At 45.4% G+C, this 22511-nt stretch overlaps 1 protein-coding gene across 11 annotated transcripts in view; it reads left to right on the forward strand.

Annotated features, from left to right (window-relative positions):
* Positions 1-22511, forward strand: part of AKAP13 (A-kinase anchoring protein 13) — a 160205-nt gene that overhangs the window by 112044 nt on the left and 25650 nt on the right. For all 11 annotated transcript variants that reach the window (XM_070400388.1, XM_070400389.1, XM_070400391.1 and 8 more), the window contains 5 exons: positions 1277-1469; positions 4335-4443; positions 10483-10525; positions 11621-11753; positions 17100-17274. In XM_070400388.1, coding sequence (XP_070256489.1) covers positions 1277-1469; positions 4335-4443; positions 10483-10525; positions 11621-11753; positions 17100-17274 — 653 coding nt within the window. The remainder of the gene's footprint in view (positions 1-1276; positions 1470-4334; positions 4444-10482; positions 10526-11620; positions 11754-17099; positions 17275-22511) is intronic.

Raw genomic sequence — 22511 nt, forward strand, 5'->3', positions numbered from 1 at the left:
TGTTTAATTTACCCACTAGAGAAAATAGAGGCATATGGTTTCAATTCATAGTAAGTAACTTGTGAAACAAAAAAGCAAATGTAAGCCTTTCTGGACTGGCATTTGTGAATTATTTGTAGCAATTAACTGTACAGCCTGAGCAGAAAGAACTAAATAGCTCCAGTCTCCCTTCCAATACAATTCAGCTACTTATTGGAAAGCAGCTTCCTCTGTAGCTGTAACAGATGTGAGCCGCTCTGGCTAGAAACCCAAGGACCTCTCTCTGCAGCCACCTGCTCATAGGAAGTGCTTCTTACCCTGCAAACCACAAACTTCTTTAACGCAGAGATACCCCTCACCCCCCGCCCCCCGCCCCAGTCATTATCAGGACAAAAAATTAGGACTCTCAGACTCAGTGGCTTTCAGCTTTTGTTCCTTAAGGTGCCCTGTGTGCCTGTCTACAACTAACAGTGGCAGGGACCTGTGGAGCATTTGTGCGACCAGGCGCTCACAGATGAGAACGCTTATAAGTGGCACTTGGGTTTCCTGGGGGTGGATGCCTACCTGTGAAGCTATGAAGCTCAGCCAGACGAGTTGAATGTACAGTTACGAAGGTCTCCTTAGTGGACTCGGGGGCACATCTGAGTCTCCCGTGTGCCTTCTACAGTTCCTTTCGCTCATATTCTGTGTGCCATCCGATTATTTGGCATTAGCAGCGTTAGAGTTCGGCAAAGATCAAGGGAAAACACATAAATAAAACATCAGTATAGTCTGTCAATATGATCTATTGAAAAAAAATCTGAGAAAATGACCCTAGATCAGTGATGGCGAACCTATGACACGTGTGTCAGAGGTGACACGCGAACTCATTTTTTTGGTTGATTTTTCTTCGTTAAATGGCATTTAAATGTATAAAATAAATATCAAAAATATAAGTCTTTGTTTTACTATGTATGCAAATACCAAAAAATTTCTATATGTGACACGGCACCAGAGTTAAGTTAGGGTTTTTCAAAATGCTGACACACCGAGCTCAAAAGGTTCGCCATCACTGCCCTAGATGGTCCAATATTTGAACAGTTGAATGAGGTAAGAAAGTCTGTGTGCAGTGTTCTCTCTCAGCATCCCATGGCCTGTGAGGGAAAGGGAGGCGGTGCGCATCTGTGCTGTGCCCTGGTAGCAGCCTTGACATGTGGCATGGAAATAACATACGAGAGAGATACCGCTCACGGGGCTTTGGACCCCCTTTCTTTCTGAGACTTGGAAATGGGGGAATGAACTCCTGTGCTCTGTTCAGTTTCAGCCTAGAAGGCTTGGCAGGAGGCGCTGGGGTCGGAAACACGCCATCCTCATCTCTGGAAGGAAATTCTGCAAACGCCAAAGAGCTCAGGCACCCGTTCGGGGGTGAGGAACGGGGTGACTCTCTGGTGTCCCTTTCAGAAGAGGATCTGGAATCGGGCCAGAGAGAACATCGGATGTTTGGTCATCAGGTAAGGCTGACACCCGGACATGTTGCTAATTTGGAAAACCTTCATTTTATTTTCCTAACTATATCTTCACATTAGGAACAAAGAAGGCAATAGCCATGTTAATGTGAGGCTAGCAGCTATGATGACTTACCCTGAATCTAGTTCAAAGCCAGATTTTAGCACTTAATACTAATTAAAGAGTATCATTAATCTGCATAGATTTAAATACACCATCAAAGCAACTTTTTTTTTCCCCCATGAATCCTCACCTGAGGATATTTTCCCATTGATTTTTTTAGAGAGTGTGGAAGGGAGGGGGAGAGACAGAGAGAGAAACATCTGTGTGAGAGAGACACATCAATTGGTTGCCTTTTGCACGTGCCCCGACCGGGGCGCTCAGGGACAGGGTTGTTGCCCTCAACCAAGGCACATGCCCTTGATCAGAATCGAACTCAGGCCCCTTTGGTCCCAGGGCTGACGCTCTATCCACTGAGCCAAACCGGCTAGGGCAAAGCAACTTTTTAAAAAATTAGGAGCCTACCCAGGATATTAAGCTGAGATTTCCCTTCTTTTCCGAGAACTTATTTTACCACGCCAGGAGTAAAATGAGTCTCAGAAGGTGTTACACAGCATTAACGAATCTCCCAGTTCTCAAAAGCATATCACAAGCAGCTCCTTCCTGGAAGAAATGTCTTATCTCATCACATTGTCTAAGAAAGGACTGTTCTCGCTCTCCTCCCTGTCGCTGCCAACGTTCTTGAGAGACCATCTACCCGCCTGCCTTCTTAGTCTCAGCCCTGATCAGCTCTTACTGTCTCTCAGGGTGACTCTCTTGAACATCCTTGTCTTGAAGATCATGATTTCCTTGTCTTCCAAATCAAGTGTCCTTTTCTAAGTGCTCACCTTAAGCCCTTCCTTATCCGCACCATTTCTGACAACCCCTCGGGGAGGGGGCGGTTTGGGGTTGAGAATGTGAATTATGTGCTTTGCTGTCACCTGTGCTGCTCCCAGCGCTCTCCCAGCCTCTTGGGCAGAGGAGACTTTGAATTGATTTCTGAGCAGCCTCCAGGACACACACCCAAGTGAAAACATTTCTAAAGAAGCAAACAAAAAAGCTACACACCTGGCTTTGGATAGGCGAATGGAGGTTTAAGTGAAACCTAGTGAAACATTTCTTTTTTATTGTATTTATTGGGGTGACAATTAATAAAATTATATAGGTTTCAGGTGTGTAATTCTACAATACATCTTTTGTATATTGTATGTGTGTTCACCACCCCATGTCAATCCTCCCTCCATCACTGTTTATCCTCCCAATACCCTCTTCTACCTCCCCCACCCCCGAAACATTTCTAATTAAACAAGCAAACAAAAATGTTAAACAGCCTGTACCGTGAATAGGCAACTGAGGTTTTGTATAGAAATTTAATTTTTATTGCTTCCTACTACATAGCAATGATGTGGCCCAATAAATCCTGCACCAGGGGGGTTACCTTAGTAATCAGTGTGTCCCTGTGGTCACGTGCAGGCCTGAGGGAATTCAGGCCTAATGAAAAGCAAATTGAAGGCCTCAAGGGTTGTCGCCTCGCCTTCCTGCACCTCTGCTATAACTTACAGTTTTTATCTTGTGTGCAACTTCGGAGCTGGTATTCAAGCTCTTGTATCTCATGTGGACAAGTTGTCTGCAGCCACTTCCTGTTAAAAGTCTCTGCCTTTCCCTGAGGTCATGTTTCAGACCTCACAGTTGTATTGGAAACATAGCAACGGTGCCTCTGACTCCATGGTTACACAGGAAACAGCTCTAAATAATCAGAAGTCCTCAGTGTCCTCCAGTGGAGTGAACGCTAGTAACGGGGTTTCATTGCTTCCCTTCAACTCGCAAGTCAGAAGGAGGCGGCTTTCAGCCTGCTGTGAAGGGAAGGGTTTATTACCCGATAGAACGAGCTCCCCAAACAACAGAAGTGTGCTGGGGACACTGACGCATGCTGTTTCAGAGCTGCTGCTGCAGGAACCTCTGCAGTTGGTGGGATCAAATGGCCTTGAAGCCGCAATGAGTTTGCTGAGGGAGTTCAGTGATCCCATTTCAGTCACCCTCACGTAGAGAAGCAGTCTGAGCTGCGAAGAGGAAGTGAGGAGATTTAGGCTTCTTGCCAGATACAGGGTTGCTTTGCTTGTGATCTTGAAACTCTTTTTCTTGCATCTCTGTTTCCAACTCTTCTAAAAAGATATATACTTTAAAAACCATTTTTATTGATTTCAGAGAGGGAGAGAGAGAAACATCAGTGATGAGAGAGAATCATTGACCGGCTGCCTCCCACATGCCCCTCCTACTGGGGATCGAGCCTGCAACCTGGGCGGGCATGTGCCCTGACAAGGAATCTGATCGTGACCTCCTGGTTCATAGGTCAATGCTCAACCACTAAGCCACAGCGTCCAGCTGTTGCCAACTCTTTTTTTTAAAAATTGTTTCCAACTCTTTAAGATCAGAATATTATTACTGTACTTCTGTAAGAGACATTTAGGTTTTCAAAGAATAAGAACTACAGCTTGTTTGATATTTCTAGTGAAATTTTTTTACCTGATTATGCATTCAGCAGGTGTCAATTAAACCAAACCCTCACTCAGTTTGAAACGTTACTATGGTATTATTGCCACTGTAAGGGATGGATACTCTGATTGCCCCCAGGTTACAGATAAGAAAGGAAGGCTCAGAAAAGATGAGTCACTTGTGTGCAGTTGAGCAGTTGCTGAGTGGGGTCTGACTGCAGAGCCCGCGCTGCTGCCTGGTGCTGCCTGCCTTCCCTGGCTCGGGCTGGGAGGTGAAGTCTGTGCTCATCTGGAACATGAGAGCAGCACTTAGAACCGCTCTCCACTTTCTGTTTGCAGGCCTGTCACCGATCTAAACAACAGGGGTTCAACTACTGCACGTCAGCCGTTTCTTCCACTTTGACAAAGTCCGTCTCCTTAATGACCATCAGCCACCCTGGGTTCGACAGTGAGTATGCTCCTTAAAAAAAAAAATTAACTATATTTAACCCTTTTTCTGTCTTTTTTTTTTTTTTTTTTTTTTTCACTTTTACTCCCTCTAACATTACCTTCCAAAATTTGCTTGCCTCTTCCTCTGCATGAATGGCTCATCATTTAAACCAGCGGTTCTCAACCTGTGGGTCGCGAACAATGAAAATACATCCTGCATATCAGATATTTACATGACGATTCATAACAGTAGCAACATGACAGTGATGAAGTAGCAACGAAAATAATTTTATGGTTGGGGGTCACCACCACATGAGGAACTGTATGAAAGGGTCGCGGCATTAGGAAGGTTGAGAACCACTGATTTAAACAGAAAAGGTAGATTTCAGTTTTGTGATCTTCTTCCTCTTACTACCTAAATATCTCCTGAATACTGTAAATTTATTATATTTGGGGGCCTAAACCAGACACGCTTTTTAAAAACTGTTTTGAAATAATTGTAGGCTCTAAAATGAGTTGAAAAAACAGTACAAAGAATTCTTCACTGAGAGTCCCCAAAAGTTAGCAGAGATGCTGCACAGGGCGTTTGCCATGGGAAGATGCTCAAAGACATATTTGCATGGGATCCAGGGATTGGCCACAGAAAGGCACCTTGTTCTTTGAGAAACTCACTTTTCGGTGTTACGAATAGTCAGTGTGAGACCTTAAAGTTTTTTTCCACATATTTTCAGATATAATGTGATAAGGCTTAATTGTAGGTTTAAAGTTCTTAGCAGCCTGGTCCATCTTTCTCGGACCAGAGTTTTGAGAATGTTAAAGAAACTAGGACACTGTCCCTCGCGTTCTTTAAATGGCTTCGTCTAATGAACACCCTTGTCTGGGAGCAAAATACTTCCTACAATCAGCCTCTGTCACTACTTTCCAGCTTTTACCTTTGCTCTGTCTTCTTCCTTCAAAGAAATTGGCTGCTTCTACCGGTCTTGGACATTTGGGCATTTCTGAAAGTGCACATTCCCGGAGCTGCCATCTGAAATGTCATGTATCATTTGTTAGGTTAGAAAAACAGACAGACTCAGCCTTACTTCTAAGCCGGGATCCGTTGCAAAAATCCAGTGATGTAGAGGAAAGTACTGAGTAAAGGCGGTGACTAAAGTATTTCTGTCTCATTTTCTGGGCGGAAAACTAGACGGGCGGCAGCTCACTCGGGAACACTGGGTGGGAAAGCTTCCTAACTCAGGTCCTCGACTCGCCGCGTTGATGGATGAACGTGATGACTTGCCGACTCCTTCCAGAGGGTCAGAGAAGCCCTGGCCCTGCCTGTGTGGTGTGGGAAAGTGCCGGCAGGGCGGCCCTCAGCGAACCCGCTCCAGGAAATGTGTGTAGCATTTCTCCTGCTTGCATCAGGACTGGGTGGAGACTTACATAGTTTCCGGATAGAACTTAAGAATTAACTTCATTTTTGCTGTACAGAATAATTCTGTATTTGTTTTTTAAAAATTTTATTGATTTCATAAAGGAAGGGAGAGGGATAGATAGAAACATCAATGATGAGATAGAATCGTTGATCAGCTGCCTCCTGCACACCCCCTACTGGTTGGGGATCGAGCCTGCAACCTGGGCATGTGCCCTGACCAGGAATCGAACTTTGACCTCCTGGTTCATAGGTTGACGCCCAACCACACCGGCCAGGCCGGTTTTTAAGCTTTTCATGGCTCGCATCCAGCAGATGCCGGCAAAGGGTAGAGGAACTGCTTGATCGGTTGTATCCCTGGAAGAACTGAGCGCATTCGTGGCGGGAATGTTGAAAGGAGAGGTGTCCCCCGAGATGTTTTCACTTCACAGGCTTCTCTGATGGGGTTTCATTCCCCCTGCGTTTTGCATGGTTATCACAGAGAACAGACCGGTTGTGCTCGTCCTTCACGTCATCCGTGTGCCTTCTTCACTCCACGTGTGGGAGCTGGCTGAGTGCTGATATGTCCCTTGATGGGAACACGGGCTTGTAATTGAACAGTTTGCATTAGACTATGAAAGCGAAGTCAGCCCTAAGAGCTGAACTGTGCCGCTTGCATACGTAATAGGCACCAGATCTAACGAGATCACCAATGAGGTGGCTAGAGGTCAGGGTGCATCTCCAGAAAGTTAGACTGATGAGGGTTTTTTTAAAAAAATATGTTTTATTGATTTTTTACAGAGAGGAAGGGAGAGGGATAGAGAGTTAGAAACATCGATCAGCTGCCTCCTGCACACCCCCTACTGGGTATGTGCCCGCAACCAAGGTACATGCCCTTGGCCGGAATTGAACCTGGGACCCTTGAGTCCGCAGGCCAATGCTCTTTCCACTGAGCCAAACCAGTCAGGGCTGATAAGGGTTTTTACCTGTACTTCCTCTGCTCACTTTCTCTTTTTCTGACTGTGTACAGTGGGATGAGAATTGATGGTTTTGCATTTACTTTCTTAGAACACTGTAAGGAAAAGATAACAGGTATAGATATGTCAGGCAAACGTTTAGTCAGGCAAATAGAGTTTTTTCTATTGGTCTTTCAGTTCAATAACAAGTGTGGAATATATGCATAGTTAAGTGCATGTATGTATTATATATTTTATATTACATACATACATACACTCTTTAATTTGCGTTTAGCAATATCAAAGTTCAGACCACAACAAAAGTAGGAATTTGCTAAGTGAATTAGTATGTGGGAAGCAGGGCTGAGGGATTTGGGCTTCTTATCTGAGGGCAGTGCAGTGACTTAGGTTGATTAAATTGATTAGTTCATTGAATGAAATGCTTCATAGAGACCTCACTGAAGAGCGTGTTGGTGAAGAGGCGGGCAGAGCATCGGAGTCCTGATGCTTTTCTTTGAATGGAAGAGAAACTCCAGCCATAAGTTATGACCATTCAAAACAGTTTACTTCTTGTTTTCATAATCTAATGAGTACATACTTGTTTTAGGGATTTTTTTAAGCTGCCTTTGAGTTCTGCGTATTCAGAAATAGATGCACATGGGAATAAGTTGCATCGCTTACCTAGACAGGAGCCATACAGGCCAGTGACGTTATTCTGTTCCGCGTGGGTTGGAGGTGCCTGTTCCCTCGTCCTGCTGTCACCGAGGCCTGTTCTAACGTCTCCCGTTAACCACTTCTCAGCGCAGCCGCAGCCGCAGCCCGCACGGCGGATCTCCTTCTCCGTCAGCATCTCTCCGCTCCTCCTTAAGTCTAAAACTCTCTTTTCTCTCGGCTCTTCCCATTCCAGTGATGAGGAGGAGGAGCTGCAGAGTAAGTAGCCACTTTGCTGTCCGGCGGCTGCTCTCCAGGCTCTGACCAGCACTGGGAATGCTCGGGGCTCTGTCCTAAGAAGCTGGCGGGGGCTTTCCCCCCCTGCATGCCGCCTTTCCTAAACATTTGTCTTCACGCTTTGCTTTGACATTAATTCGGATAAAACCATCTTGTCCTCTGTACACGCCCTACACTGACTAATCCAGTGGCCCGGTTCCGGGGCATGAGATACCGGCCCAGGACACAGGTGCCTCCAGAGGCACAGGCGGGAATTCCCATCCCGCCTCGTACCTTCTGTGGTGCTGACCTCACAGAACTTTCCGCTCGATCACGCACTTGTCCTTTTTCCTTGTTTCACTGATTTTGTCTCACGGGACACATATCTACATGTCCACTCGGGGTATCTAAGAGCTCCTGTTGAACTTTTTTCTTCTTGCCTTTTCCTCCTATTTTCTTTCCTTGGAACTCCCCCCCCGCCCCCCCCCCCCCCCCCCCCCAGTCCTTTTCCTACACTGTAGGTTTCAGATCAATATGTTCTTATTTGACGTTACCCAGTTTAAAAACCTGACAAGGCTGTTTCATCTCAATGTATTCATAATAGTGTGGGAAGTAGGTCAGCATGGCGGATAAAACAGGCCCCAGTAGGGTTTCTTCTGCCACTAGTAGAAAATTGTGATGGTGAAAGCGATGATGGGCTCATAAAGGTGTAGGAGCTTGAAGAAACCTTTGAGTCAAGAATACAGCATTCCTCCAAACGTATTCCTTAAACTCAGAAACACCAGTGAGCATTGGGGGCGGGGAGGCACGGAAGGGTTGTTTCATGGCCAGATAAATGGAAGAAACTGGTTTAAGCAGGTTTCAGATGCTGTAAGGTACACTGTGAATTTCCCAAGGCAGACAGTGAATATGCTGTGTTCACAAACTTACTAACAAATTAATTTAATAGAGATTGCTTTGCTTTTGTCATTAATTATCTGATGGAAATAACGTTGGTTATTTCATACTCAGAGCCATTGAGATCAAGGTCTGTTTTTAGAACCAGCTCTAAAAGATCATAGTAAATGAGTGAAAAAAGTTTTCAGCATTGGGAAGGTTGAAAGCTCTTACAGGAGTCAGAGCCTCCCAGTGTTCAATTACATACTATTGGTACAGTTTTTTAATTTATTCGACAGAAATCTGCTGGGAGCCTATTTCTGGCTAGTCTCTGTGCTGGCTGGTATTTTTATGGCTTTTCTTTTCAGTTTGTTAAAATGACTCGTGTGGTGACTTACTAGGTAGTTGCTTAAGTGCACAAGAGAGTTAATGCTGCATATAGCCTTCAGGGCTCCTGTGGGTGGAGAAAGTTCTAACGCCACTGATGTCAGCCAACCTTTGCAGGGAGGGGTGTTTGTTTTGTGTAAGTGTATTAAGGCCTAAGGTTAAAATGCTGCTGATTTCACACCTAGACCAGGCAGAACTGAGGGGCAGGCCCCAGATCTCACTCTTATGGGTTTCTTGGTAACCATGCATCCTAAGTGAAATAGAAGATCGCCAAACAGGTAAACCAGAGGTCCTCAAACTTTTTAAACAGGGGGCCAGTTCACTGTCCCTCAGACCGTTGGAGGGCCGGACTATAGTTTAAAAAAAAAATATGAATAAATTCCTATGCACACTGCACATATCTTATTTTGAAGTAAAAAAACAAAACGGGAACAAATACAATATTTGTATTTGCATGTGGCCCGCGGGCCATAGTTTGAGGACCCCTGAGGTAAACGGAAAACTAGAAGGCACACATTAGAAGATGCGGAGTTTAAGTTTCTTATGCAGTGTTCCCGCCTGTTGGCTATGTACTTAGTAATAACTACAATTTTGCATTTCTGTTCAGAATCTAGGACAGTTTGGGAGTTTTGGGGTTAATAATAACGGTGTGCCCTCTGTTTGTTCTACTTACTGCCCTGCTGTCTAATGCAGCCTTAGTTTTTTTTGTTTTCTTTGTTTTGAGAGGGCGTTTATTAAAGCTGGGGACAGGGAAACGGGGGAGGGCCCAGGATAAAAGCAGCAGCAGGGGAGCCCCGGCCTGGCTCAGCCTTCGTCTTAATGACCCTTCAGTGTCTGGTCCGGGCGTTGTGGAAGGAGGAGGATGGGCCTGCACTACTCAGTTTATCAAGCACCAGCCTGGAGAGGACCTCAACATCTGTGTCATCCCCTCCTTCCCCAGACGAGGAAACGAAATCCTGAGATCTCAGCCCAAGTTAGAGACACGCACGGCCAAGGCCTCCTACGCCAGCTCGGATGCCGCTTCCTGCTCGCTCACCCATTCCCAGGAACGCGCAGGAAAATATCACACACATTAGCTAGGTTTTTAGTATAGAAGTGTCTGAATGCAAAGTAAACAGCACATTGAATATGACATTTAATTTCCTATTTTGTATTCTTCCTGTGACATCATCTATGAATGATGGCCAGCCAATAGGAACTGAATTTGATAAGAACAAGAATTAAACATGTTTTATGTATGTTTGAACATTAGAAAAACATTCTTAATTTGGGATTTGTTCTATTACTTGAATCCTGGATTAAACATTTGTCCTGGGAAATTCACTCCCTATCATAGTTCTAATTTGAGGGTTTCAAGTTTCATTTTCTTTCTACCAAACCCTTAGGAGGAGAAGGCACCACACACTGGCTTTCAGATGCTGTCTCTGCTTCATCTGTGTCATTGTAAACATTTTAGACATTTTCTCTCTTTTGGGTACAAGCCTTTGGTTCTCACTATTTCTCTGCCGTTTTTGTGTTCTAGGTTCCCGGTCTTTCCACAACACCAGCGCTAATCTGACGGAGAGGTACTTTCCATTTATTTGTTACTCCTTTTCCCAAGGGGAAACGCAGAGAATCCAAAATGTTGTGGCATTTAATTAAGTTAATTGAGTTCATTGGGTTCTTACTTTTTTGAGAGAGAAATTTGGAACGGTGGTTAGAAGTGGTTTGTAATGAAGACTGTATCCTTTTTAAATAATGTCTTCAGTACTTTTTTAAAAAAACATATTTTATTGATTTCTTACAGAGAGGAAGGGAGAGGGATAGAGAGTTAGAAACATCAATCAGCTGCCTCCTGTACACCTCCTACTGGGGATGTGCCCACAACCAAGGTACACGCCCTTGACCGGAATCGAACCTGGGACCCTTGAGTCCTCAGGCTGACGCTGAGACAAACCGGTTAGGGCTCTTCAGTACTTTTCCCACTTTTATTCTTTACACTATTCTAATGACAAAGGGCTTGCATTTATTCACATGAGAAACACTTCTGTTTGACTTGATGAACTTGTGTGCTCTTCACTTACGGGGATTTTTACTTCATAAATCTAACACCATTTTGGGGCGTGTGTGTGTGTGTGTACAGTAGTCTGTCCCCTTTTTCCTTAGAGGCTACATTCCAAAATCCCCCAGTGGCTGCCTGAAACAGCGATAGTACCAAACACTATGTATACTGTATTTTTTTCTATATATACATACGAATGATAAAGTTTAGTTAATAAATTAGGCACAGTAAGAGATGAGAACAATAATAAAAATAGTATAGTTATAACAATATATTGTAATAAAAGTTGTATGAATGTGGTCTTTCTCAAAGTCTCTTTCTGTCCTGGACTCCCCCTTCTTGTGATAATGTGAGATGATACAGTGCCTTTGGCAACAGAACATGGGCATTGTGGAGGCTGTCCTCCGACCTTATTGTATCAAATGCTCAGCAGCCCCGTCTGCCTCTTACTCTGCCTCCCATCTCCATGTGAGTATATAAGGCAACTGACGCGTAGCTACACGAACACCTGACCAGAATGCTCATGAAGAAGGATGGAGAAGCTGTTTTAATTAAAAAAAAATAACTTCTGTCGTTTTTTTGTTTTTTTTTCAAAATCAATCTTTTTGTTTTTATTTAGTATAACAGAAGAGAACTACAGTTTCCTACCGCAGAGCCCCTCCAAGAAAGACTTCGAAGTGAAGAGTGGGACAAAAGTCAGCCGCACTTTCAGCTACATCAAGAATAAAATGTCCAGCAGTAAGAAGAGCAAAGTAAGTGCCATTGGTCCAGCCAGCGTGGGTCTGTGGCTGAGCCTTGACCCATGAACCAGGGGGTCACCAGTTCTATTTCCGGTTAGAGCACATGCCCGGGTCGTGGGTTCCATCCCCGGTGAGGGGGGTGCGAGAGGCAGCGATCAATGATTCTCTCTCATCTTCAATGTTTCTACCTCTCTTGCCTTCTCCCTTCCTCGCTGAAACCAATAAAAATACTTTTTTTTTAAAAAGACAACTAAGAAACTGGAACCTGACCTTTAAAAAAAGCCCCAGCCTCCCTATTTCACAGAATGAAGCACAAAGAACCAGATGATATTAAGGCAGAACCTTGTGTGGTCGACTTCCAGCAAGTAGTCCTCTAGGTTTCAGGCTCACCCTTAAACAAAATCTGTCACTGAACTGTGTCTTTTTTTTTTTTTTTTTTTTTTTTTAACTCTCTTAATAATCTCAGAGGACTAGAGTTTACTGGTGGGAGGATGAAGAGAAGGGCAGGGGGAAAGGAGGTAATTGGTGTGAGAGGGAAGTCTGTCATCACTGGCAGAAATCGTATCTGCTGACCTCTTGTCAAAATGACAACACTCTTTTGCAATGAGATGGTTCCTCTTTCTCTCTCGGCTCCAAGATTGGATCTCTGGGGGCTAGTGCATCTCTAGCCATGGAAACCTCGAAAAATTGCAAGTCTGTAACCTTGATTGCAATCTATTTCATAGTCTCAGATGTTTAGAGTACCCCCGGTGGCCAAATATATTAAGAGGTTTAAGAGTCACCTTTTGTAATTGTTACTAGCTGACTTTAAATAGGATTGTTTTAGAACCTCCAGTAGAACATTTTAGCTTTTGTCAATGTACCAAGTGATAGTAAGAAATACTGAAGCAATACAACTTTAAAATATATTTTTTATTGATTTCAGAGAGGAAGGGATTTGGAGAGAGATAGAAACATCAATGATGAGAATCATTGATCGGCTGCCTCCTGCCTGGCCCCTATTGGGGATCCTCAGCCCACAATCCGTGCATGTGCCCTGAGCAGGAATTGAACCGTGATCTTCTGGTTCATAGGTCAGTACTCAGCCACTGAGCCACACAGACCAGAGCAACATTTTTAAGTTACATTAATACCCTGTTTTTATATGTCATTGCACTAACAGTAGAGCGTTATTATGCAGAAGTATTTATTCTCTAAACCAGTGTGTGACAGTGTTAAAACAAGCAATTCCTGAGTATTTAGGCAGAGGCTCTGACCTCTTTTCCCTTAGATTGTCAATTAAAAATGTGACAACAGCCAACACAACAATAGGCGTCCAGTGTGAGTGGAGTGCCACCGAATTTTAGTGATTAGTTTATGTTTGCCATGAGATGGAAAAGGTTGAACATTGCTGCTCTAAATGATAACACAAAAATAAGTGAATAATTTCTTAGTGTGATGACACGAACTCTACTGCTTTTCGTAGTTATTGAATAATGTGACTTTTCCATAATGCTAAAACACTAGAAATGCTATTTTTATGAAAATGACACATTTTTACTTTTAAATTATTTTTTAAAGAGATATTATTAGAGCTCATCTCATCTGTTTGTATTGATGTACAATATAGGCATTCCTACTTTTAAAGGGAAAATTTTAGCATTTTCTGAGGGTTATATCAAATCACCACCTCTAATTCTTCATAAAGTCTCTGGAAATGATTTGGAAATTTCTACTTTCCTTATAATTAAGGACCATATATAGACATACAAAAGTAATTTGAAGTTATTAACTGAAATATATTACAGTCATTATGTTAATTTTAAATATATGGTAATAAACAGTTGTTATATAATATTCAGAGGAGCCCAAAGCCAGCCACTGAGTGGCTGACGGTTCCTCTTCTGGATAATACAGTTTGCCTGTAGCTACATACATGTAGGATTTGAGAAATTGAGACTGATCTTCACATGTCCCTTTAAGAGCTATCAGTAGGTGGCATGAGGTATAGATAAATGTATTGGTTGTGTTTTTGAAAGGCGGGGAGCCTAAACAGGAAGCACAACAGGAAGACTGGCAGTTTCTGCTTTTGTCTCCTAGTGCCTTTGACAGAGAGGACTGTTTCCTCCTAAGTGAGTTGCTTGCTACAGAGCGTTCAGACACCAGTGTGCATACCCGCATCATGTTCCCCTTCACAGGAGAGAGGGTGGCCCTCTTCAGACCTGCCTGCCGCACAGCTGTCCTCTGCAGACAACTAGGACACGGTCAGCAGTGTTTCACACAGATTCCTAATCTCGCCGATACCTTCTTTGAGATCTGCAACGCGACAGGTTGCATAATCCCAGCCTGTTTCACAGTTGTCCAGAGTGTTCTCTGATTTTTTTAAAAAATTCAATTGTTTGTCTAATGCTTTTTATAAAATGAGGCATTTGTTTCTAATTTTTTTGTTGTTAATCCTTCCCTGAGGATATTTTTCCATTGATTTTTAGAGAGAGTGGAAGGGAGAGGGGGAGACAGAGAGACAGAGAGAGAGAAACATTGATGTGAGAGAGACACATCCATTGGTTGCCTCCCCCACATGCCCCGACCAGGGCGGGGATCTACTCTGCAACCAAGATACGTGCCCTTGACCGAAATCAAACCCAGGACCCTTCAGGCCACGGCTGACGCTGTAACCACTGGCCAGGGCAAGGCATGCTTAGCTTCTAGTGTTAAAACGTTGGCTCAATCCTTGTCAGAGTTCTCATCCTGCAGCTTCAGCACCATCCACACACACTGCATTTTGGGGAATTAGTTTTGTTCATTTCCTGTGTCCTTCATCACTAGGGTAGTTGGCTTACGGGCAGCATTCAAATAGTTAAGCTTGTGTTAAGGAAGCCACTGCCTCACCCTCCCTCCTCCCACCCTCCCTCCCACCCTCCCTTTCTCAACCAGTCTTGGCTTCCTCTGAAGGTTTCTCTAATGGCAGCGCGAAGCTGCTGGGCTCGACCCTGCTGGCATGAGCCCCTCCTTCTGTGAGAGCATCTTTCCTGGCATGGGGGTCAGTCATGTCGGTAAAATGGGGTCGGTTTTATGAAGTACCCCAGATAACAGTGAGGTTCATAGGATCAAAACATGGGGAGGTAAGAGCCTGGCTTCTCTGAAGCACTGACTTTAATAAACACAGAGACAGTGGAGTGTGTTGTTTTGTTTTGTTTTGTTTTATCCTTGGAAGGACGGCTTTGGGTTGTTGTAAGGATGGGGATGTTATTTGTTATATATTCAGACTTGAAAGTCATTGCAAGGTTTGCGGGAATAAGTTGCCATAGATTTGTTTTACTCTTGGAGCATGCATAGCTTTCTGGAGCATAAAGTCAGGTGCTTTTCAGATGAACATTGTGTGTGTGTGTGTGTGTGTATGGAAAAGCCTTCAACAAAATTAAGTTCAAAGAAAGAAATTACTTGATAAACTTAATTTTTGCTATTGACTTTTATTAGAGCTTTATGTACTTTAGCGGTTACTAATTTCCCCTCATAACAGTTTCCTGTTTTGTAAAGTGAAGTACAGTAGTTTCTCTCCCTTCCTCTCTTGTTATTTTTTATAGTTTAAAGTGTAGCAATTCAGTGCTTAGGTTTCTATTGTGTGTTCTGCTAAAAAGGACTTTGCCTGCACCGAAGACTTAGCAGACAGTCACCATCTCGGTTCTGAGCAGGAGGCCGGGAGGCCTGGGTTCTGCTCATCGTTTGCCGTGTGACCTTTTGTGCGTCAACAAACCTCTCCGGCTCCTGGCAGGGGAATGACATGAAGGGAGCTGAGCTGTAGGGTCGGCCAGGTCTGCATCGTAATCCCAGCTGGGCAGTTACTAGTGTGGCCTCAAGTGCGGCATTCACCGTCTCTCTGTGGTAACTAGTCTTTACTGACTCCTTGGGTGGTTGTGAGAAAATGCATGTAAATTGCTTTTGACAGTGCATGGCACATGGGAGCTATTCAGAAATGTAGCTGTTACTGATCTTGATCTTCTCAGTAGTAAAATGGGAAGCACAGTGCCCACCCTGCCTACTTCAGAGCTGCTGCATCAGATGAGATAGCGTGTGTGGAAGGCGTTGATTCAGAAGGTGAGGCATTCGGTGGTGGTCATTATCACTGGCTTTGGGTGCTCATTTCCCAGGAATTTTTTTAGATTGCAGCAACAGAATTGCATTCCCTGGAAAATGGGTGCCCCACAGGTAGTGATTGTGAGAACCACGAAGTGCGTTCTTCCTACTGTGCGGCTCGTAGTTCACGGTCCAGTGGGTTTGAAAGGAAACTTCTCCGTTGCTATTGATGAGCCAGCTGAATGCGCTGACCGTGCTCCTAAACAACCTTTACGTTGTCAACATTAAGTTCCTCCTCCCCCAGTTTGAAAATTGGGCCCACGTGAACATCTGTGAACCGTGGAATTCCAATGAGTAAAAACAGACCGTGTAGATGTGGGTGTGATACTTCTGGCTGGAGTGAGGGAGGCAGCTCAGAGACGTGCCCTCACTTGTGGTTGTGATCGGTGTAGGAAGTCGGAGAGGCACCTCGGTAACGTTTGTGCCCCTCCATCATCGTCCTTTCCCTCAGGCTGCTCCCGAATTCCCGCCGTCCTCTGCCCCACATTGCTCGCTGCTGTGCTTTGGTGTCCTGAGGAGGGTTCTGGGCCACTCCAGACGCCTCACACCTTCCCTAGAGCTGGAGGCCTCTTTCCGGTGCTGGGCCTTGGGCATGGTGTTTGTCGGTGCAAACAAGCACTGAGTGAGCCAGCGACAGAGCTGCTTAGCCTGACCAGACTTCCTGTGTTATTTTACAAGTTAATTTTTAAAAAATGGTTGCCCTGGCCGGTTTTGGTCAATGGTTAGAGCGTGAGCCTGCACACCGAAGGGTCACAGGTTCAGTTCCCGGTCAAGGCCCATACCTGGGTTTCTGGCAGATACCTGGTTGCAGTTTAGCTCCCTGCCCCCCAGTCGGGGTGCGTGTGGGAGGTGGCCAATCCATGTGTCTCTCTCACAATTGATGTTCTTCCCTCCCTCCCTCCATCCCTCCCTCCCTCCCTCCCTCCCTCCCTCCCTCTCTCCCTCCCTCCCTCCCTCCCTCCCTCCCTCCCTCCCTCTCTCCCTCTCTCCCTCTCTCCCTCTCTCCCTCTCTCCCTTACTCCCTCCCTCCCATCTATTCTTCCTGAAGAAGCCATGGGGAAAATATCCTCAGGTGAGGATTAACAAAATGTAAAAATAAAGTAAAACATAAGTTGTCCAGGACAGTGTGCCTGACTTTTGTTCCAAGCATTCGCCCACCACTGCTGACCACATGGCATCCTGGTGGCTCAGGGGAAGGGAAGGCCTTCCAGTGTTCAGTGAACCATTGATTCTTTTCTTCGGCAGGAAAAGGAGAAAGAGAAAGATAAAGTCAAGGAGAAGGAGAAGGATTCTAAAGAGAAGGAGAAGGACAAAAAGCTCCTCAACGGCCACGCGTTCAGTGCCATTCCCGTCGTGGGGCCCATCAGCTGCAGCCAGTGTGCGAAGGCCTTCACCAGCAAGGACGCCTACACTTGTGCAAGTACGAGACGCGCTTCCTCCTGTCCTCGCTCACGGACCTCCTTTCTCGTTTCCTGGCCACGCTTCCCCTATCTCTTCCTCCTCTGTATGGAGAAGTAGCCCTTTGTATACCCTTCTTTAAACACCATGAAGAAGTACGTTCTGGGTGTAGAACATAGAGCCTGTCTGTTTTTCCAGAGAGCTCCAGTTTCAGACTTTCTGTCCTGTTGTCCCCAAGCCCCAGCACAGTCGCACGGGCACCAGCCTAGAAGCCACCAGTCGTCCCCGGTCAGGTCAGCGTGCTCCCTTTCCTTCTGGTGCCTGCTGTGCGCATCAGCAGCCTGCCAGCATCACGGTGTGCAGACGGCCAAGGGAGACTGGCTCTGTGCGGGGGTGCTCCCTGTGACCTGTCGCCCCTGCTGAAAACCACCTGGAACCCCAGTCTGTTCCCTGAGCTGGTTCCTGCTTTTCTTTTCTTCTTTTTTTTTTTTTTTAAGCATATTTTTATTGGTTTCAGAGAGGAAGGGAGAGGGAGAGAGAGATAGAAATATCAATGATGAGAAATATTGACCGGCTCCGCCCTGCACGCCCCCGACTGGGGATGGAGCCCACAACCTGGGCATGTGCCCTGACCAGGAATCAAACTGTGACCTCCTGGTTCATAGGTCGTCGCTCAACCACTGTGCCACGCCGACTGGGTGGTTCCTGCTTTTGATAGATGCTGCTCTGAGATGGAGATTGGCTGACTGCTTCTGTGAAGGACCAGATAGCAAATATCTTAGACTTGTTGGCAACCCCTACTGCACTGTGTGGTTTTAATGCATTATCAGCCGTGGACAATGCCTAAACCAATGAGCATGACTGGGTTCCAGTAAACTTCATTTATGGACAGTGCAGTTGAATTTTATGTAATTTTCATGTGTCAGGACATATTCATCTTTTTTATTTTTTCAACCATTTAAAAATATGAAAACCCTCGGTAGCTCACGGACACACGAAAGTAGGTCATGGGCCAGCTTTCACCTACATGTAGTCATTCTCGGACCCTGCTCCAAGGCACTGCGTCTAAAAATATTTCCCAGACAGAAAGTAATGTTGGTAGCACACACCCAGGTGAATCAAGGAGGCTGCTGTGGTCAGAGGGGACCACTCTGGAGACCCAGCTGCCCCGAGCCCAGCCTGTCACCCGGAGGGCTGGGGCGATCAGCATCATGTCATCCCTGTAAACAGTTCAGACTGAAGAGTGACTGTCAGACTCCCAAAAGCACTTCTCAGGCTGTGACGTCATGACATTCTCCTGTTTTGGGTCATTTGTGTCCCAAGTGATTTGTTACTGAAAATAGTTGCCTTATTGAAATGGGAACTTTCGTAAAGTTCATTTGAGCAGATTCAAAGTTACTGCGATAATAATTCCCATCTCTTTTTTCCTGAACAGAACAGTTAACACACAGCCCACAGCTTAGCTTATCTGTGCTACAGAGGTTGTGACTTTTTAAGGCTGGCTCTATCCCTCACATTCTTGTAACATTACTTCTGTGGATATATTATACCCCAAATGTTGTCTGCAGCCCTATTTGTCTTACTGTGCAATTTATTTATTTTTTTAAAAAATTATTTTAATTGATTTTTTTTAGAGAGAGAGGAAGAGAAAGTGAAAGAGAGATAGAAACATTGATGAGAAACATCAGTCGGCTGCTTCCTGCATGCCTCTCCCCGCCCCCAACTGGGGATCAAGCCCACAACCTGGACATGTGCCCTGACCAGGAATCAGACTGGTGACCTCTTGGTTCCTGGGTCGACGCTCAACCACTGAGCCACACTGGCCGGGCGAGACCCGATTTCTTGGTTGGCTGTATGAAATGAAAAGAACCAGACAGCAGAAAGGAACAGTTTGGTAGGGCCGGTGTGCACCTAAGGTTCAAAAATACATTTTAAATTTGCATACCCCCCCACCCCCCAACTGAGGCACTCCTGGCCTCACTGTAGCTTAGCGCTCATTTCCAGGGGTAGTTGGTGGTGGCAGTAAGGTTTCTGTATGACAGTGTGCTCAGCCTGTCCCTTACAAAAGGATGAGGGGAGAATCGAGGCTTGAGAGGAAAGGTGCACTGAGTAGTCATGTTCCCAAAGAACAAAAGTGATAAAGTCCTGGCGGGTTCTCCCAGCTTCCCGAGGAACAGCCTGCAGGGAGCAGTGTGTGTCGGAAGCGCCATCTCTTATCTGGGCAGGAAGTGGAAAATCTGAGTAACTCGGGGACTCAGTCTTTTTTCCTTCGCTCCATCCCCTCGTGTTCAGGATCTTCCCAGGCGTCTCAGGAGCTGTAGCTTCCAGTCGGTCACTTGCCGCCCTTGCGCCCTGAGCTTCCTTTGCTTTAGCAGAACTCTCTTTTCGGACCCTGAGCCTCAGACTTCGAGCAGCGGCTCAGCCAGTACTGACTTGTGGTTTAGAAGCTCGGCCACATAGCGCATCACAATGGTGTTGTGATGGCCGGTATTGATTGGCACCTTCTTCCAAATGTCTTGAGTCACTTTCAGGGTTCGATTTCTCGTCCGGGCACATGTCCAGGTTGTGGGCTCGATCCTCAGTGGGGGGCATGCAGGAGGCAGCCGATCCATGATTCTCTCTCTTCCTTGATGTTTCTCTCTCTACTTCTCCCTTCCTCTCTGAAATCAATAAAAATATGTTTTAAATAAAGATACCCTCTCGCATGCAGATGCTAATAGGTTCAAGTGGATAGAATGTTTCCAAGCAAGTCAACATCTCTTGACTCCACTGGATCAGAAGCTGAGTCCCGTAAGTGGACTTGGGTGGAAATGGTCATGGTCACAGACACAGGAACAGCCAGGGGCAGAGCCTCCCGCATAGGCCTTCCGGGGCCAACTCTGGGGCGGGGGCAGCAGCGGAAGCGCCAACCGAGCCCCTTGTCAGGGCCTCAAAGCGATTTAATTTAGGAGAAACCTGGCATTTCTGTTCGTGTTTCATTGTTGCAGTTTTTTTATTTTTTATTTTGACTTAGTTTTTGATCCTAAATCAAAATTCAGCTCGCGATTTAGGGTCAGGTCACCTTGACGGGGAAGGAGGGAGAGTCTCGTTTCTCCAGTTGTGTCGAGCCTTTGAGCAGCCAGCGCCCTCCCCAGCGGCCACAAGTGACGTGGTTGGAGTGCTTGGTGGAGCCCTGCAGAGGAATCTGTTATGTTTGGGTTTTTGGATTTGGCCAGCGGTTCTGTTTTTGTTTGCTTTAAACAGATGTAAAATGATATTGAGATGATTGTTGATTCATTTTCTGTTGTGTTAGCAGCTTCTGAGTACTTTTGTGGTAGGCTGTTGCTCTTGATTAAAAAAATAAACAAGTAGACCAGCTGCAATCTAAGTAGGAAATATAAGAGTTTAGGACGTGTGATGGTTGGGTTTCACTTTGGGTTTGAAAGACAGGTCTCTACACAGGCGTTTTCTAACATGTAGAGTAAAATACGTATAATTGATTAAAGAAGTTCATTGTTTAGGGAAAAGGAAGATTTGAAAGCAGAGCCTAATAGAGTCAATTATTGATCAGAGAGGGAGCATTTTCATTTTGTTTTTCTTCTACTTAACTGAATGTTATTTATTGTCTCTTAAAAATACCAATATAAGCCATGGCTGGTTGCTCAGTGGTTAGTGCATCAGCTACCGACTGAAGGGGCTCAGGTTCAATTCCGGTCAAGGGCTTGTACCTTGGTTGCAGGTTCAGTCCCCGGCCCTGGTTGGGGTGTGTGTGGGAGGCAACTGATCAGTGTGTCTCTCTCAAATCGATATTTCTCTCTCTCTGTCTCTCCCCTTCCCTTCCACTCGCTCTAAAAATCAATGGAAAAAATACCCTTAGGTAAGGATCAACAACAAAATAACAATACCAATGTAAGAATACAGATTGAAGTCTTAGATATCTGAACTTGATGATCCGTAGCCACAATAAGCCAGAAAAAAAAATGTTTCTGCATATTTCAGGCCATCTCCTTCATCTCGCTGGCATCTGTTTGATTCTTGTCTTCGTGTTCTTATGAAAACTGCTGTGACAGGAGGCCTTCGGCTAGGATGATTTGGCTCTTTTTTTGTGGCTTTCCTCTTGTTCGGTACCTCAGCCCTGTGGTTATTACACCAGCTACCGAGAACGTCTCACAGGCCTTTTTGTATCTGAGCTTTGTCCATCCAGGCCGGGCAGCGTCTCCCACGCCCCACAGGTGGTTCACAAGACGGAGCAGAAAGGACTGTGGAGCACGTATTTCTCAGTCGCTCATATTTAAGTGGTTTGTGTTGTTTGCATTGCTTTAGTTTGCTTGGTGGTTAGGTTTGAAGTAATAGGAATAAGTTGCACCTTTCTGTCCTTAAGTAAACTAAATCTTCTTTAAAAAAATAAATGTTTTTGACTTCAGAGAGGGAGAGAGAGAAAGAGCTAGAAACATCAATGATGAGAGAGAATCATTATCAATCAGCCGCCTCCTGCACGCCTCCTACTGGCGATTGAGCCCTCAACCAGGCCCGTGCCCTGACCAGGAATCGAACCGTGACCTCCGCAGGGGGTTCATGGATCGATCATGAACCATTGAGCCAAACCGGCCGGACAAACAACTCCTTACTTAACCTGTGACCTTAGGAAGCATCAGAGTTTTCCCCAGAATAATCAGGACTTTTTAGCATGTGTCCTGATGACCAGTGGCCTGAAGCCTGAGAAGCCCCTTCCTTCAGAGCTCTGACTGCGTGGAAGTGGAGAGGGCGAACCCTCCCTCAGGGGCAGTCCTGGAATGTTCATGGGTTCTGGAACTCCAGTTCCGTTTGGCCTGGTCCCTCCTCTTCATCGTCCTAAAGCTGATCTTCTCAAGATGCTCTCACTAATGGGTTGTTTTCTTTGTCTGCTGAAAGAGAAGGCATATACCGTGTATAATGTGCACCGAAGACTGGAGTTGGTTGATGGCAGCGGTTAAAGAGGAAAAGCAGCAGCAGCAGATACGATGGCCGCTCCCAGTGGGCTTTCCTTTTCTTGCGTTTGATGCCGATTCCCTTCGTGCGGCACAGAAATGGAAGTCGGGGTTGTTTGCGCTTTTAACTTGAGAGGCGTCTAATTAGAGGTGGGCTCTGTTCCCATCAGCCTCTGTGCCAAGACCTCTTGCAAGAATTTTGAACAATGAAGGCGTATTGCTTACTGCTGTTAGGAAATCGCCTTTAACAATACGTAAGAGGCCAGATCATCCTTTGCCTTCCCTAGCAGCGTGGTATAGTTGGTGGCACAGA

Source organism: Myotis yumanensis, unplaced genomic scaffold, assembly GCF_028538775.1.
Source record: "Myotis yumanensis isolate MYYU_CA2020_CCGP unplaced genomic scaffold, mMyoYum1.0.hap1 SCAF_20, whole genome shotgun sequence".
Classification (NCBI taxonomy): Eukaryota; Metazoa; Chordata; class Mammalia; order Chiroptera; family Vespertilionidae; genus Myotis; species Myotis yumanensis.